The sequence below is a fragment of the Numenius arquata genome, chromosome 2 (genome assembly GCF_964106895.1).
Source record: "Numenius arquata chromosome 2, bNumArq3.hap1.1, whole genome shotgun sequence".
Lineage (NCBI taxonomy): Eukaryota > Metazoa > Chordata > Aves > Charadriiformes > Scolopacidae > Numenius > Numenius arquata.
Genome location: NC_133577.1, coordinates 121,328,044 through 121,343,049, shown reverse-complemented (window position 1 = coordinate 121,343,049; position 15,006 = coordinate 121,328,044). Strand labels below are relative to the sequence as shown.

General features: G+C 36.6%; 1 protein-coding gene across 6 annotated transcripts in view; it reads left to right on the top strand.

The window, feature by feature from the left end:
- The window catches only part of CACNA2D1 (calcium voltage-gated channel auxiliary subunit alpha2delta 1), a 420,472-nt gene that overhangs the window by 304,431 nt on the left and 101,035 nt on the right, over nt 1–15,006 (top strand). For all 6 annotated transcript variants that reach the window (XM_074144315.1, XM_074144313.1, XM_074144316.1 and 3 more), the window contains exons 8-10: nt 8,651–8,720; nt 9,567–9,617; nt 10,675–10,774. In XM_074144315.1, the coding sequence (XP_074000416.1) occupies nt 8,651–8,720; nt 9,567–9,617; nt 10,675–10,774 (221 nt within the window). The remainder of the gene's footprint in view (nt 1–8,650; nt 8,721–9,566; nt 9,618–10,674; nt 10,775–15,006) is intronic.

Below are 15,006 nucleotides of genomic sequence, written 5' to 3'. Positions count from 1 at the left end.
CAAACAGAACAAATCAGAGTTTCATTAGCATCCTTTAGTGTGACTGAATGGACAACACGTGCTGGCAGCCTTTCTTCGTGGACAGCACTGGACCCTGCTTTATTTTTTCTATACTACAAGGTTCTCTAGTCCTGTTCTAGGAGGCTTCATGTTCTCAAACACCCCTACATTATTTTATGCCTCACTGCAGGGAATATATACTGCATGGCATATAACACACAGCTTAATTTTCATCCCCCAAACATCTTCTGGTTTAAAAGTAATAAAAATATCACTGTCCTCATTTTGCAGATAAAAGAAACAGGTATAGAGAGATAAAGTTACTTCCTCAGTGATCCTCTGAAGGTTAGGGCTTCAAGCCAGGAATATGTGTAACACAAGTATTTTTAAGATTCAGCGTGCTATTATATTCATTAACACATACTGAAATTCATAGCATTGTTTAAACATCAGCAGGTGTGGTAATCTTCTCAGGATCTTCATAATACCAGTGCTGAAAAGTGCAGTGATAAGAACTGTTGTATTCTTTCCCTTTTTTTACTGAAGATTTGCCTTGTATTTAGCCTTACTTTGTTTATCTATATAATAAATAAGTATAATATGATGGGAACTTTAATTAATTAGAGAAAAGTCTCTTTACATTGCTCATGCCAGTATTTTACTAGGATATTCTGATGTAATTAGGGCTTACAAGGTGTTAAATGGAGAAATTCACAGATAAAGAGAATGATGCAGCACCAATTATCCAGAAAAATAGTTTTGTCCCTAAAGTCTTAAAATTCCTGGATTAAAAATATGAATAGGGAAGCGGTAGTATTATCTCTTCCCTTTCACTTAAAAAAAAAAATTAAAAAAATCTTGAACCTATTTCCAAATGTCAGTGAAGCAGGTCTCACTCAGCTACTGAAGCATTCCCTGCTTAAAAAAAATAATAATGAAAGGGCTTTAAAAATCAATTTCTAATAAAATAAAATGGTATCTCCCCAAATGAAGGACTTGCTGTGCACAGCTGCTCTTGTGTTAACCATTAATGGTAAGCAATAGTGTTGCAGCCACGTTATTGAACTCTGCAAAGAAAGTCATTACTGAAGCAGATACTAAAAGACTAGAAAGCCTAAAAAATCCGTACAAAATGAACCAAAGGCCTTGAAAAACTGAGAACTTCACCTTTTGTTTTTTGAAAAAAGGTTTTATATTTTATAGCTGTCAGTTCCTTTTAGCAACTCAACATTTAAAGGAACCTTTAAAGTAAAAAAAAACCAAACCCAAAACACTTTCTCGGTAATGCAGCTATAAATTATCAATTAGTGCAATTAATGTGTAAATTGGGTAGTTCTACTTTTTACATTGAAATAAGTTTTTCTGAGCATTGTTCAATTCATTTTTTTTGTTGATGTCTGGGAGGAAAGGACAGGGGCTGATGTCCTCATAAACACAAGTCTTATGAGCAGAGGCTGAGGGAGCTGGGGTTGTTCAGCCTGGAGAAAAGGAGGCTGAGGGGAGACCTTATTGCTCTCTACAACTACCTGAAAGGAGGGTGTACAGAGGTGGGGGTTGGTCTCTTCTCCCAAGTCACAGGCGACAGGACTAGAGGAAACGGCCTCAAGTTGTGCCAGGGGAGGTTCAGGTTGGATATTAGGAAGAATTTTTACACTGAAAGGGTTATCAAGCATTGGAATGGGCTGCCTGGAAAAGTGGTTGAGGCACCATCCCTGGAGGCATTCAAAAGAGAGGTTGACATGGTGCTGGGGGACATGGTTTAGTGATGGTTTTTTCTGTCAGAGTTAGACTGATGGTTGGACTAGATGATCTTGAAGGTCCCTTCCAACCTAGATGATTCTATGATTTTATGTTTTGGGTCTGAGCATACTCTTCATATGGAAAGCCTTGCAATATGTTTAATTGTGGGTCATCTTTCAAAACTGTGTGCTGAATGATGTGGTTGTGCAAGCAGATCCACCCGCTTACAGGATAATATATTATTTCTAGGGAGTTAATGGAATTGCAGCTGGCAGCCCACCATACCTGCATGATGAAGTTCATACCATCTCTGTGTTTTTATACCAGTCAAAATATCCAGAACTTTCTCTTACAGGAGAAAAACAACAACAACCAAAAAACCAAACACCTTGTTGCTTCTGTACCTTTCTCCTCAAGCTCTGACACTCCAGCTCCCTTTCGGGGAATGGTAGCTAATCCAGGTGAAACCAATGTCAGCAACACATTTATTGAGGATGCAATTCAGTTTATACATGTGGCAAAAGAAATATTTGCTTCTGAACCAAGATAACACAGAGCAATTTGAGGGCAGACTGCAGTATGTGTTATATGTTCAAATAGCTTTTGTTTCTTTTGGCATATTGGGACCGATAAAGCAATGTATTTGTTTGCATACAGACTGTTCCTGTATCAAACTCGTAGCTGAACCAATTTGGGATGAAACCGAGCCCACTATTGCCGATAACCACAAAGGCAATACCTTCTGAAATAAAAATTCTGTGAGATGATTATCCTCTCTGTTCTGTATGGTGATGGTGCTATAAATGTTATAGAGGACATTGCACAGAGCTGTCTATGTTAGAAAGATATTACCTGAAGATGTTTGAATTCTTGGCAATTTTAAGTCATTATCTGAGTAAAATAGTTAGCATTCAATAGTTGCATTCAGTCTTGACTGAACATCTTTGGTAGCACGGAGTTGGTCAGGAACAATCTCTGTGTTGGGAGGGTGGTACTAATCAGTTATTAATCCAAGGCATCATTATGATATAAATATCCTAAGTATAGCAGTCAAAAACACTTTATGATGATTAATGTTAGGGGCTTTTAAAGTTATGACTGTTTATTGTTTTCAGCTACCATGTCTTGTCACTTTTCACATTTTACTGAAAAATAACTAAGTAATTCTGCAAAGATGCTGCTGATAGACCAAAATTCACATGACTTCTTTCTGAGTAGTAAGCTGAGGAATACCATATTTCCCAACTGGTGTGGGTTATCACATACCTGAATGCAGGTTTGTTCACAGAATTTCACTAAAAGATGAGAGAAAATGCAAAATGAATCTAAGGGCCACGTATAAGCTGTACGTTGCACCTCAAACTTGGCTCCAGACTTCATTGAATCGGGCATGGGGAATTGAGTAGTCTGTATTTATGGATGTTTTGAATATCCACATGAATGTTTTCTTGAGAGATAGCAAGGTAAAAATCAACTTTAGCAAATACTTTCTTGCCTAACCCAGTAAATGTTTACCCTCTGAGATGGAAAGGTAATGAAATTTGAGTCTGAATAAGATGATGCTGTCTGGGATTTGATAATTGGCATTTTTTACCTGTCTTACTATCAGCTTTTAGGCTCTTTCCCCAAATGTGTTACAGGGAAGTAAAGCTGTTAATAATTAATCTGTGCCATGCTGTTCCTTGCACACACATTCCTCACCAGTAGAGCAAGGCAGATGTAACTGAGGTTTCATTCAGCAGGACTTTCAGGAAGGCGTCCCCCATGACACTCACCTATGCCTCTGGAATCATCTCATGAATTAAAAATGGACAGGTGTAGGCAAGGTCTCCCTTCCCTGAGGAGTACTTTCATTTAGCCTTTACAGAATCACAGAATCACAGAATCACAGAGGTTGGAAGGGACCTTTTAAGATCATCTAGTCCAACCAATGAAAAAAAAAAAAAAAAAAAAAAAAAAAACAAACACAACACAAAAAAACAAAAACAAAAACCACCACACACGCAACCCACACACACACCACCACACCACCCAACACTAATCCATATTCCCAAGCACTATGTCAACTCCTCTCTTGAATACCTCCAGGGATGGTGCCTCAACCACCTCCCTGGGCAGCCCATTCCAATGCCTGACAACCCTTTCAGTAAAGAAATATTTCCTAATATCTAACCTGAACTTCCCCTGGCGCAACTTGAGGCCATTGCCTCTTGTCCTATCATCTGTAACTTGGGAGAAGAGACCGACCCCCGCCTCTCTACAGCCTCCTTTCAGGTACTTGTAGAGAGCAATAAGGTCTCCCCTCAGTCTCCTCTTCCCCAGACTGAACAACCCCAGCTCCCTCAGCCTCTCTTCGTAAGACTTGTGCTCCAGACCCCTCACCAGCTTCGTTGCCCTTCTCTGGACCTGCTCCAGCACCTCAATGTCTTTCCTGTGGTAGGGGGCCCAAAGCTGGACGCAGTACTCGAGGTGGGGTCTCACCAGTGCCGAGTACAGGGGGACGATCACCTCTCGGGTCCTACTCACTACACTGTTCTTGATACAGGCCAGGATGCTGTTGGCCTTTTTGGTTGGCCTTTACCATGTGACAGCCTCTGTATGGCATGAATTGATTTTGCGTGTAATCAACCAAACTGAGGATTTCCACTCTACATGTGCAGAAATAATAGAAGAGCGTGCCTTACTCTTGCTTGAAATCTAGCCAGACCTGTATCTCCATAATGCAAACAGCAGAAGTGGGAGGGATATCAAATCCAATGAATAATTTATAAAATATCAAATCTTACCATATGCCAGACAAGAAAATTATCAAAGAAGAACATGACTAAAGCCTAATGTATGCAACAGAGAACTGTGTAATGTTGACATAGTTTAAAGATATTACTATGCAACAATGAATCACGGTGAGGCTGACTTCTTCAGACATTCAGTGATCCAGGTTCCAAGGCATCTGATCAAAATGCATGTTTTAAACAACAGGTTATATAAATAAAACTGTAAATCTCAAAATCCTTGATCTTCAATTTTATTTTTTTAGGAAAATGTGTAATCATCTTTTTGTGTATTTAATTTTGCTTTCATCTTAGACCATATAATGGCTTTTGTCAGTAAGATGTAAATCAATTTCCCAAAATTGCTTTATAGAATGTTCTGTATATGGACCAAGGCAACACATTTCTTTTTCAGTGGTCTCCATCCCTTCTAATTATTTCCTGTATAATTAAAAATACAAAATTACTTATTTTAGCATAGAGAACATTTATCATCTTTTAAAAATAACTTTTAAAAGATTAAATCAGGGTGAATTAATATTAGATCATTGGAGGTCAGAAGTCCTAAGGGAATTTCCGTTTCCTAGTAGCAGCAATTTCAATAAGATCCTTAAATACTCAGAATGTTACCAAAACCAGTGAGTAGATTTGAGACCATTCAAAGCCATCCAAAATGAAAAGTGTTAATCCAGAGAGAGTTTAGGATGAATGAGTAATTTAGTCATGTTAATTCTTGAGGTTGAAGATGGAATTCAGCACTTCTTTGGTGTGAATTAAATTTTAAATACTATGGTCTCAGTCTTTATTTATGTTTAGCCATGCAGAAACTACTACTAGGGTATGTAAATTGTTGTAGAAAACATCATAGAGATCCATAGAAATAGTTTGCTCAGTAAACTTTATATTTCTTAATTAGTGTTTGCATGGTCCAACATCCGTTAATATCTGATGCAAAATTTTGCAGTCACAGGATAAATCCAGAAAAATTTCCTCACATGGAAACTTAAGCATGTAGCTTATTATACTCGTCTCAAGAGAAGGTAATATATTAATTAGAAAAAAAAAACCTCATTGATGTGTGGCACAGAAAATACTGGTTTAATGTCATGGTCAGAAATAAGTTTTTTCAAGACCTTCTCCAGATCTCTCTGAAGCTGCTGACAATCTTTCCAGGACTGTGCATACTGAAAGGGCCAAGCTAGTGCAAGAGAAGTAGGATTAAGTTGTTGTGCTCACCACTCAGTCAGTCTCCCAAAATAAAAACTGTAAGTGTTACCATTCACAGTAACCTCCAGAAGGATCAGATAGGCTGCAAGTAGTGTGCTGAGTGGTTTATTCACAGTTTCTTTTGTGGGCTAAAGGTATAACTGGACCATTGTAATAGTTCATAGTCTAGTTCTGGTAAATGTCTTCCCTTCTGTTGGGCTTTTTAACTTCCTAATGTAGATGTAGCCAGAAAGGGACAGTTTGAACTTTGTTGAAATACAGGAAATTACTGAAAAACAATGCTAGAAGTGAGTGCAAGTTTAAGTTGCTTGAATCTTAATGGAAGGACAGCCTCTGAGGAGTCATTTGGAAAGATTTGTCTTCAGATCCTATCTTTTACTTTGTTTCAACCAGAAGTTTTGAGTATTCTCTCCATAAAGAGAAAGAAAGGAAAAATATGTTTAAAAAAATGTTCTGGTTTGTATTCTGGTCTATAAAACCCGAGCTTTTGTTATACAGTGTCTTTTAGTAAATATTGGAAGCTTTTGGAAATATTAGGGAAAGTTTCAGGCATTTCAAATTTTATTATTCGATGTTTCCTCGCAAGTTTAGGCTAGTATTAATTTTACCACTTCATGCTTCTGAAAGATTTACCACACTATATTTGATCTAAAGGACACAATTCTGAAGTGTGTTCTGTCCAGGCAACTGGTGTTGACCTTAAGGAAATTATGTCAGGTTAACCTTGTCAGGTTAACGTAAGTTTGTAGCTCTCAGATTTTGCAGAAAAATATAGCTGGATTATTTCTCTCATTGTCTTCTGTCACACAGACAAAATGTAATCTTAATCCATATTTCTGTAAATTTTAGGTCAGAATTTAGAAAAGTTAGATGTCCTTCAAACTAATATGCAAAGTAAGCTACACTATCATCTTCTTGAAGGTTATGATATCAGATAAATTGTAGCTAAATGTTTGTGTGGTGGTTTTCAGTAGATCATTTATATTAGCTAAGGAGCTAGTCTGTTATTTTGTGAGCCTTTAGAAAATTGATTCAATTTTAAATAAATATCTGTGTCAGTATCTGCTGTTATAGGAGAATACCATGATGTAAGAAGCACTCTTTTTCAGCTCCTGTGTTCGAATTCTCTTTGAATCACTATCCGTTTGCTTTGGAGAATGCTGTTGAGGAGCTGGATTTATCTTTTTTATGAAAAAATAGCATTGAAATGAAGTTTTAATTCACTTCTTATTGGAGATTGCTAGGAGTTATTATCACACCAGCAGTGTAAATTACATTTTGTCTGTAGTTTTGAAATAAATCTTGATGCATACATTCAGATAGTTCTCTGTTCATGAAGAGCATCCAAGGTATGGGTTGATTAAGAGGGATAGATTTGATAGGACATAGGTTTTATTGGATGTTAGTGGTAAGGCTGGAAGTTTGGGCAGTGTTGGTCAGTATCGTGATTGATATTTGCTATTTTACCTAAACTACTGGTAATACAAACTGTAATGAGTACGTTGGATGTAGATTTTGCAAGTCCAAAAGAAATGTATTTCAAGGATGCATTTCCTGATAGAATTCTAATGGATGGGTTACTCTGGATGAACACAAAATTTCATGATTGAACATGTGCTAACCATGGCTTCGGGCTTATGTAATACTGGTGAATTTAACCTGTCCATACCTAAAGAATTATAATTAATTTATGAATTTGACATTTACCAGTCTCAAAAATTCTGTTTTCTCATTTCTGGAAATTTCAAAGAACCTTATCCCTTTAGATGGCAAATGACCTGTCAGGAGGTCTAGTCTGAGATCAAAGACAACACTGGCATGGAGTTTGAGGTTCTTCTGGTGTGCAACAATATGCAATGTTTTCTGTGGCTGATAAATGTACACTGATAAATGTCCTGTGGGTTATGTTCTCTTTAAATGTTGTAGTATCTGATATGCCAACTCATGTTATGGTCACTTAGGAAAGGGTTTATTTAGTAAAATCAGAAATAGGCAGCTACTCTAAGATGATGGCTTCTTTTATATTCATGGACAGAGATACCATAATTCTTCCCATTTGTCTTAGATGAATGCTTTTTCAGGAAGAATCCTGGGGCTGCCTACATCTTTCTTTCTTTTCCTAGACAAAAAATGATTAACGTCAGGAAATAGCTCTCACAATGCTGTTGGCATACAGCGAGAGAGCAAATTGCAGAACATTATTTTATTTCATGTAACTTCTCACATTTTTATTTGTGTTCATTAAGATGTCAAGTGGTTTTGAAAGGCTCATTTTGTTATTCAGTAAAAAAAAAAAAAAAAAAAGCCTACCCTTGCTTAAAATTCTGGTAAAACTTAGATTAAATGCTTGAAAAAGGTTATTAATCTTAGCATTTTCTTTACAAAGACACAAATATTTCCATGTCATTTTATTTTCAGAAAATAAGATACTTTCATGTTACTTCTAATTTAAATTTTTAGGTAAAGCTCTCTTGAGTCAGTGAATAAATTTTCAGATGTGTAGCCAAGCTTTAGATCAGCACAGTATAATAGTATATAACATTCATTAATTCACAAATGTTTATAAAATTAAATAGTTTCTTGTAAAAAAAAAAGTTGTTTCATATGCTAAAGTATTTTGGTTGAAATTCCGATTCCATTTAAGTCAGTAGTCAATTACAGTCAGTAAATGTTTCTTCAGCACAATTGGATCTTTTAAGGTCTTTATCTATATATAGTTTTACTGTATTATATTATATGCTCATACATATATGTATTTCAAAAACAGATTACACAAATTCAGATATTTTTATTGATCACAAATGTTGATACTTATATAGTCCAAAGTCTGTGATACTGATTCATTAGACTATTGCATTTAGAATATTTAAGATAAAGGTTTTAATTTAGTTTATATTTTTTTCCCTTTTTAGCTTCTCCGTGGGTAGATAAAAGTCGAACTCCAAATAAAATAGATCTGTACGATGTTCGCAGAAGACCATGGTAAGCTTTCTTTAAAGTATTGATGTCTATACGTCTCTTAATCTTTAGATATGGCTCTAAAGACAATTTTTTCTGACTATTTATATTTAATAGTCCTTACTTTTAGATACTGCTATTTTCTTTTTATAAAATCTGTTCATTTTATTGAATAAAAAATTTTCAAATCATACTATTTGTTACGGAATTTGCACTACAGTGTGTTGTGCTTTTGCATTACATGTACTTTTTTGTAGGAGGATAACTATCAAATAGGAATAAAGCAATTAAAACCTTTGATTTTGTGCCAAAATCAAATGTAATTCAGATTATTAGAGTGAGTCATTCTTCCAGACTTTTGCAAATGTTTACAAATATGTCTCAGTGTTTTAGACCAGCATAAAAAAATCACTGGATTGGTAAAAGACAGAGAACAGTAGGCTTGTTTCTCATGATGTTTTGTTTTTTTCTGTAAGCTTCTCAAGGGATAGTGCATATTGGTACTTGGATTCATAGTAGTTGAATATATTCTTTCAAAGGATGAAGTATTTTTCCCTAAACTGAGTTGATGCAATAATTCATCTGTCATAAAGATCTTTAGCTCTGAAATAACATTCAAGTTTTTCACTTATCAAAATCTGAAAACAGTGAATTTTGGTCAGTATTTTCAGGCTTTCCTAAGGCAGTTTGGACTTTGGTTTACTTAGAAGACACAGCAAAAGAGAAAATTATAGCGTTTGGTTTTCTAGTAGCTACATCAGGAAGATTTGGTTGGTTCAGCTAGATTTAGTTTAGATCACAGAGTGTCTTCCATCACATGCAACAAATGTGTTTTGAGATTTTGTCATTTGTACCCTTTATTTATTTCAGGTATATCCAAGGAGCTGCATCTCCCAAAGACATGCTTATTTTAGTTGATGCGTAAGTGTTTAATGTCTGGATATTGACATTAGAGGGAGAAAAGTACTTAGATGTATTGAACAAATCTGTATGCTGGAAAAGGGAGAGGATTAATAAGTCCTTATATGGAAGGATCGAAAATCTTGATATGAACAAAATAAATACACAGGAAAAAACAGTTCCAAAAAACACAAACAAAACCTGGAAGTTATTTAAACTGGGCATAAGGAAGTGGTTTTTAATCACTTTAATATACTGCTTTCAGCTTCTTAATTACTGAAGTAGTCAATTGAAAATTTCTCATGTGCATGCCAAGATTTGCTGTAAAACACAAACATTACAGTAGATTTAATCATGGTTTCACAAACCTGAAAATGAGAATGTATGCAGGCTTCGCATGTTTTACTGTACATATTTAAAAAAATGCCAAGTTTGGTTACTATAAAACATTAATAGAAAGTGAGCAGAGAAATTAATAAAAGCACTCTCTTTGCCTTGGCAAGGCTTTATTTGTTTAGCTAAAGTTGAGGGACTGAAGGAAGCATTGAACCTGATGTGTCATACAGATTGCTTCATGCTGAAAAAATTCTCTGCAAGAGAATTTTCATTTAATGCTTGTAAATGTGGTGAAGTGCTTTCATATCAGCACTGAGTTTTATCAATATTTTTTATTTCTTCACTTCAGCTTAGGTTTTGCCTTGAATCAAACAAGCTGTCATGGTTATCTGCAAATATAAAGCTGTAAATCTGTGTGTAGGTGTATAAAATGTTTACATAATGCATTGGCTGAAGGTGGTAAACTCTCTCAGATTTCTTGAAATGAAAATGAGGAAATGATGTACCATTATGACTTCATCTGAGCCACGGGACTGGAGCTTTGAATGCCAGTTTTGGACTTACTTTTTTTGTTATGATAAAGTAATAACGCTAATGATGAGTTGGAGAATTCAGGAGAGTTATTGACAATTTTAGTGTGAAAGTTGATGAGAGTGCTGCCTGGTGCTCTTTATTTTCTTTGTAAGTTTTAAATGAAATTTGTTAAAGTCAACTTTTCTATCATCTTGTGGTTTTCTGTTAGGAGCGGGAGTGTCAGTGGATTGACACTGAAGCTGATCCGCACCTCGGTCATTGAGATGTTAGAGACCTTGTCTGACGATGACTTTGTGAATGTAGTTTCAGTGAGTATCTGTTCTTTCCACAAAATTTGCATTGTCAACAAAGCCATAAGCAAATTATTTTTAATGGCAGTTATGACACACTTGAATGTTAAGCTGCTAAGAGACTTAAAATGTGTTGCAAAATACCACATTTGGCTTACTGTTTTCTTGAAAAGTATGACAGTCCTGGGTTTGTTGCTCTCTATACATTTGAGTGAAGGGTAAAAGTCATTTAAACAAACTCCTATGTAGCCAAATTCTCCTTTCCAATATATTTTTCTGGTCTGTGTAACAATTCTATTTGACTGGGATATGCTAATTCTTTTGAAATAATTGGTGATTCCCAGGTTTTATATTGTGGTATGAGGTAAAATGATACACAGGAGGTAGGGGGAAGTTCCTTTTTTTCCACAGAGCAGAAATTTGGGTTGCTTGTGTTAACTGATGCACGATGCCAGAAGAGGTACAGCCATACGTCTGACCCGCTGAAGAGGCGTTGCTTTAAGTTCTACAGTTAGCAACTTGATGGGTAGCAAAGTAATTTTTTTCCCATAATAAATAATGTAACAGAGGGGAGAACCTATGAAGGAACTTAAAATGCACATAATTTATACATACAGAGACAGCATATGTGAAGTGCAGGTCAGAGGATTGTTAGAAAGAGGGTAGGTTTGTAAGGATTTTCAAATGAAGGTGTTGCTGGCTTTCTCAGGTTTGGCTTTTGAGCAGCCGAGATCTTCCAGAACATGATCAGAAACTTTAGTACTACCTATAATTACTACACTTCAAACTTGGCTACCAGATTTAAAACTTTTTTTTCTATATAATAGAGTTTTTAAATAGTTCTTTAAAATAGTTTTGGGTGGGTTTAATGGCATTTTAATCATAGAATCATAGAATGGTTAGAGTTGGAAGGGACCTTAAAGATCATTGAGTTCCAACCCCCCTGCCATGGGCAGGGACACCTCCCACTAGAGCAGGGTGCTCAAAGCCCCATCCAGCCTGGTCTTGAACACTTCCAGGGATGGGGCATCCACAGCTTCCCTGGGCAACCTGTTCCAGTGTTTCACCACCCTCACAGTAAAGAATTTCTAGTATCTAAATCTTTCTAATACTTGCCTTGAATTTAAAGTGCAAATTCCTGGTTTTCAAGAAAGCTGAAGATAGATATAATAAATCTATTATTAAAAAATAAATATAGATATAATTTATATAAATATAAATAAAATAGATTTGGGGAAGGAGAAGATGGTATGGGCAACTTTCATTTTTCATGCTGATACCTTGGATGTCATGCTCTAGCCTCAGGCAAGGCTTTTTTGCTTTTTATTAAGCTGCTGAACTGTAGAGCTTTGATTCTAAGGATTTAGGATGGGAACATAGGCGTACTCTTAATGACAAGAGGCAGCCTGCGTGGTGAGTAACTGGAATGATTTTGGAGACAATTTTCAACTTCTACAGATGTGTTGTAGCCAGCCTGCAGGGAGAAAGACCTGAAATATCGCTATCAGAAAGCTCTTTGAATACCGCTTATTGCTTCATCGTTTCCTGTCAGTCTAGCTAGACCTTTCTCCAAGTAGTAGAGAGAAGCTTTTATTTGCAATGGCATTTCCTTCCTTTGTTAAAGATTTTAATAGTGGATTAGACCATTTTCTTTAGTCCAAATTGCAGTAAAAAAAGAAGCTAATGTTTTTATTATTATTAAAGGAAATAAGCTTTTCTGTAATTACATTAGAAAGCTGAAATCTTGTTGTTAATCTGACTGGTTTAAAAAAAAAAATTGCAATCCTAAACTGCTGGAAATTGATTACTTTGTTCAGTGGAACTGTGCCAGCTTTCGCTGTTGGAAATTGGGACCCCCACTACCTCCTGATTTACACAGCTTTCCAAACTCTTTCCTTCATTTGCTCCCAGGTGATCAGAAATAGTGCATCTTAATGCTAGGCCTTCCTTAGGCTCAGGGTATTGTATTAGCTAAGATTCAGTGTTATTCTAGTGAGGCCCCAATATTAGGCCTTTTGTCGAAAAAGGACTAGAAATCTTTGAATATTTTCTACAGTACATTTTTCCAGTGGTTTGTAACTTACAATGTGGAAGAATCTTTCTTCTTTGAATGAATTTTAGAGGCTCACATCAGATATTTGACTGCAGAACCTAAGAGGACTTTTTGGTCATGCTGCATTCATGCTCAGAAGGCGGCAAAACTCACAGAAATGTACATAATAGAACATGGCATCTCTACATCTTTTATAAAGTGCTATTTGGTGTTGTACACTTATAATTTAAAAGTCTATATTAGATCCTTTCAGTATTGCAATTACTTTTGTATAACCTATGTTTTTGTGTGTTCAGATGACTTATGTGTTGGAATTGTGGGAGACGTGTTCTGACATCTTATTTCTCTAACAGAAAGGGAATCATATGCTAAAGATAGGAAACAAATGGTTATAACTACTACAAGGCATTCTTTAAGCGAGAGAAGTGAACACAGAAGTTTGGTCTGGTTTTTTTTAAAATGTTTTTCCCCCCTGCTTGTTTTTAGCTTGATCAGTTTTTCTACAGTCCAACCAAAGCCTCAAGCCAAGTTAAGCACCAGAGGTGACACCGCTTAAGAAAGTGGTATATTATCACACAGTATTATTTGTTCTTAAGATTATTCACAAAAGCACATACACAGGGCTAACTTTTATGAAGCATTTATCCACTTCAAAGTTGGTATTAGTTGTTGTAATGTTTTCATGTGTGTTGCTTTTTTATCTTTGAGGTAGATATCTTGACACTTAAGTAAAACATAACACATCAGAACGATCATTTTTCTGATCATTCATTACATCTTTGAAAAATACATACATTACTTTCATTTAGGAGGATTTCATAGAAGGTCTGAGATCTATCTCATCTTCATTCAAATATTAAATTCTTTGTTTTACTGCTAAGTTTTTTCCCAGTTATTCTTCCTCGCATACCTCTGGTGAAGATCTTGATGATTTATTCGCTTTATTTACTGTGTTAAAAGGCACATGGTTCATTAATTCTTGTCTAATTTTAAAATAATCTCATTTGTCTTTTTTTCTAAATGATATGAGGATCATCTAGAGAGACGGTGATACATAAAAGATGATCTGGTCACAAATGGTTTTCCCCAGGGCTCAGTATTGGGGCCAGTTCTGTTTAATATCTGTATCAATGATCTGGGCGAGGGGATCGAGTGCACCCTCAGTAAGTTTGCAGATGACACCAAGTTGGGTGGGAGTGTTGATCTGTTTGAGGGTAGGAAGGTTCAACAGAGGGATCTGGATGGGTTGGATCGATGGGCTGAGGCCAATGGGATGAGGTTCAACAAGGCCAAGTGCTGGGTCCTGCACTTAGGTCACAACACCACCATGCAATGCTATGGGCTTGGGGAAGAGTGGCTGCTGGAAAGCTGCCTGGTGGAAAAGGACCTGGGGGTGTTGGTTGACAGCCAGCTGAATATAAGCCATCAGTGTGCCCAGGTGGCCAAGAAGGACAACAGCATTCTGGCTTGTGTCAGAAATAGTGTGACCAGCAGGATGAGGACAGTGATCATCCCCCTGTACTCAGCACTGGTGAGGTCCCACCTCAAATACTGTGTTCAGTTTTGGGCCCCTCACTGCAGGAAGGGCATTGGAGCGCTGGAGCACGTCCAGAGAAGGGCAATGAAGCTGGTGAAGGGTCTAGAGAACAGGTATTATGAGGAGTGGCTGAGGGAATTGGAGTTGTTCATCCTGGAGAAAAGGAGGCTGAGGGGAGACCTTCTCGCTCTCTACAACTCCCTGAAAGGAGGTTGTAGCCAGGTGGGGCTTGGTCTCTTCTCCCAAGTAACAAGTGACAAGATGAGAGGGAATGGCCTCAAGATGTGCCAGGGGAGGTTTAGATTGGATCTTAGGAAAAATTTCTTCACTGAAAGGATTGTCAAGCAGTGGCACAGGCTGCCAAGGGAAATGGTTGAATCACCACCCATGGAGGTGTATAAAGGACGTGTAGATGTGGTGCTGAGGGACATGGTTTAGGGTGGACTTGGCAGTGTTAGGTTAACGGCTGGACTCGATGATCTTAAAGGCCTTTTCCAACCATGATTCTGTGTTTCTATGAACATTATTCTTTACAGAATATTTCATATCAAAGAAGCCAAGTCCAACTCCAGTGCTTTCTTAACTATTTCCAATTCCAAATATATCAAATTAAACATTTTATTCTAGGTGAAAGAAATGTAGATTTATTCAATGTGTTTC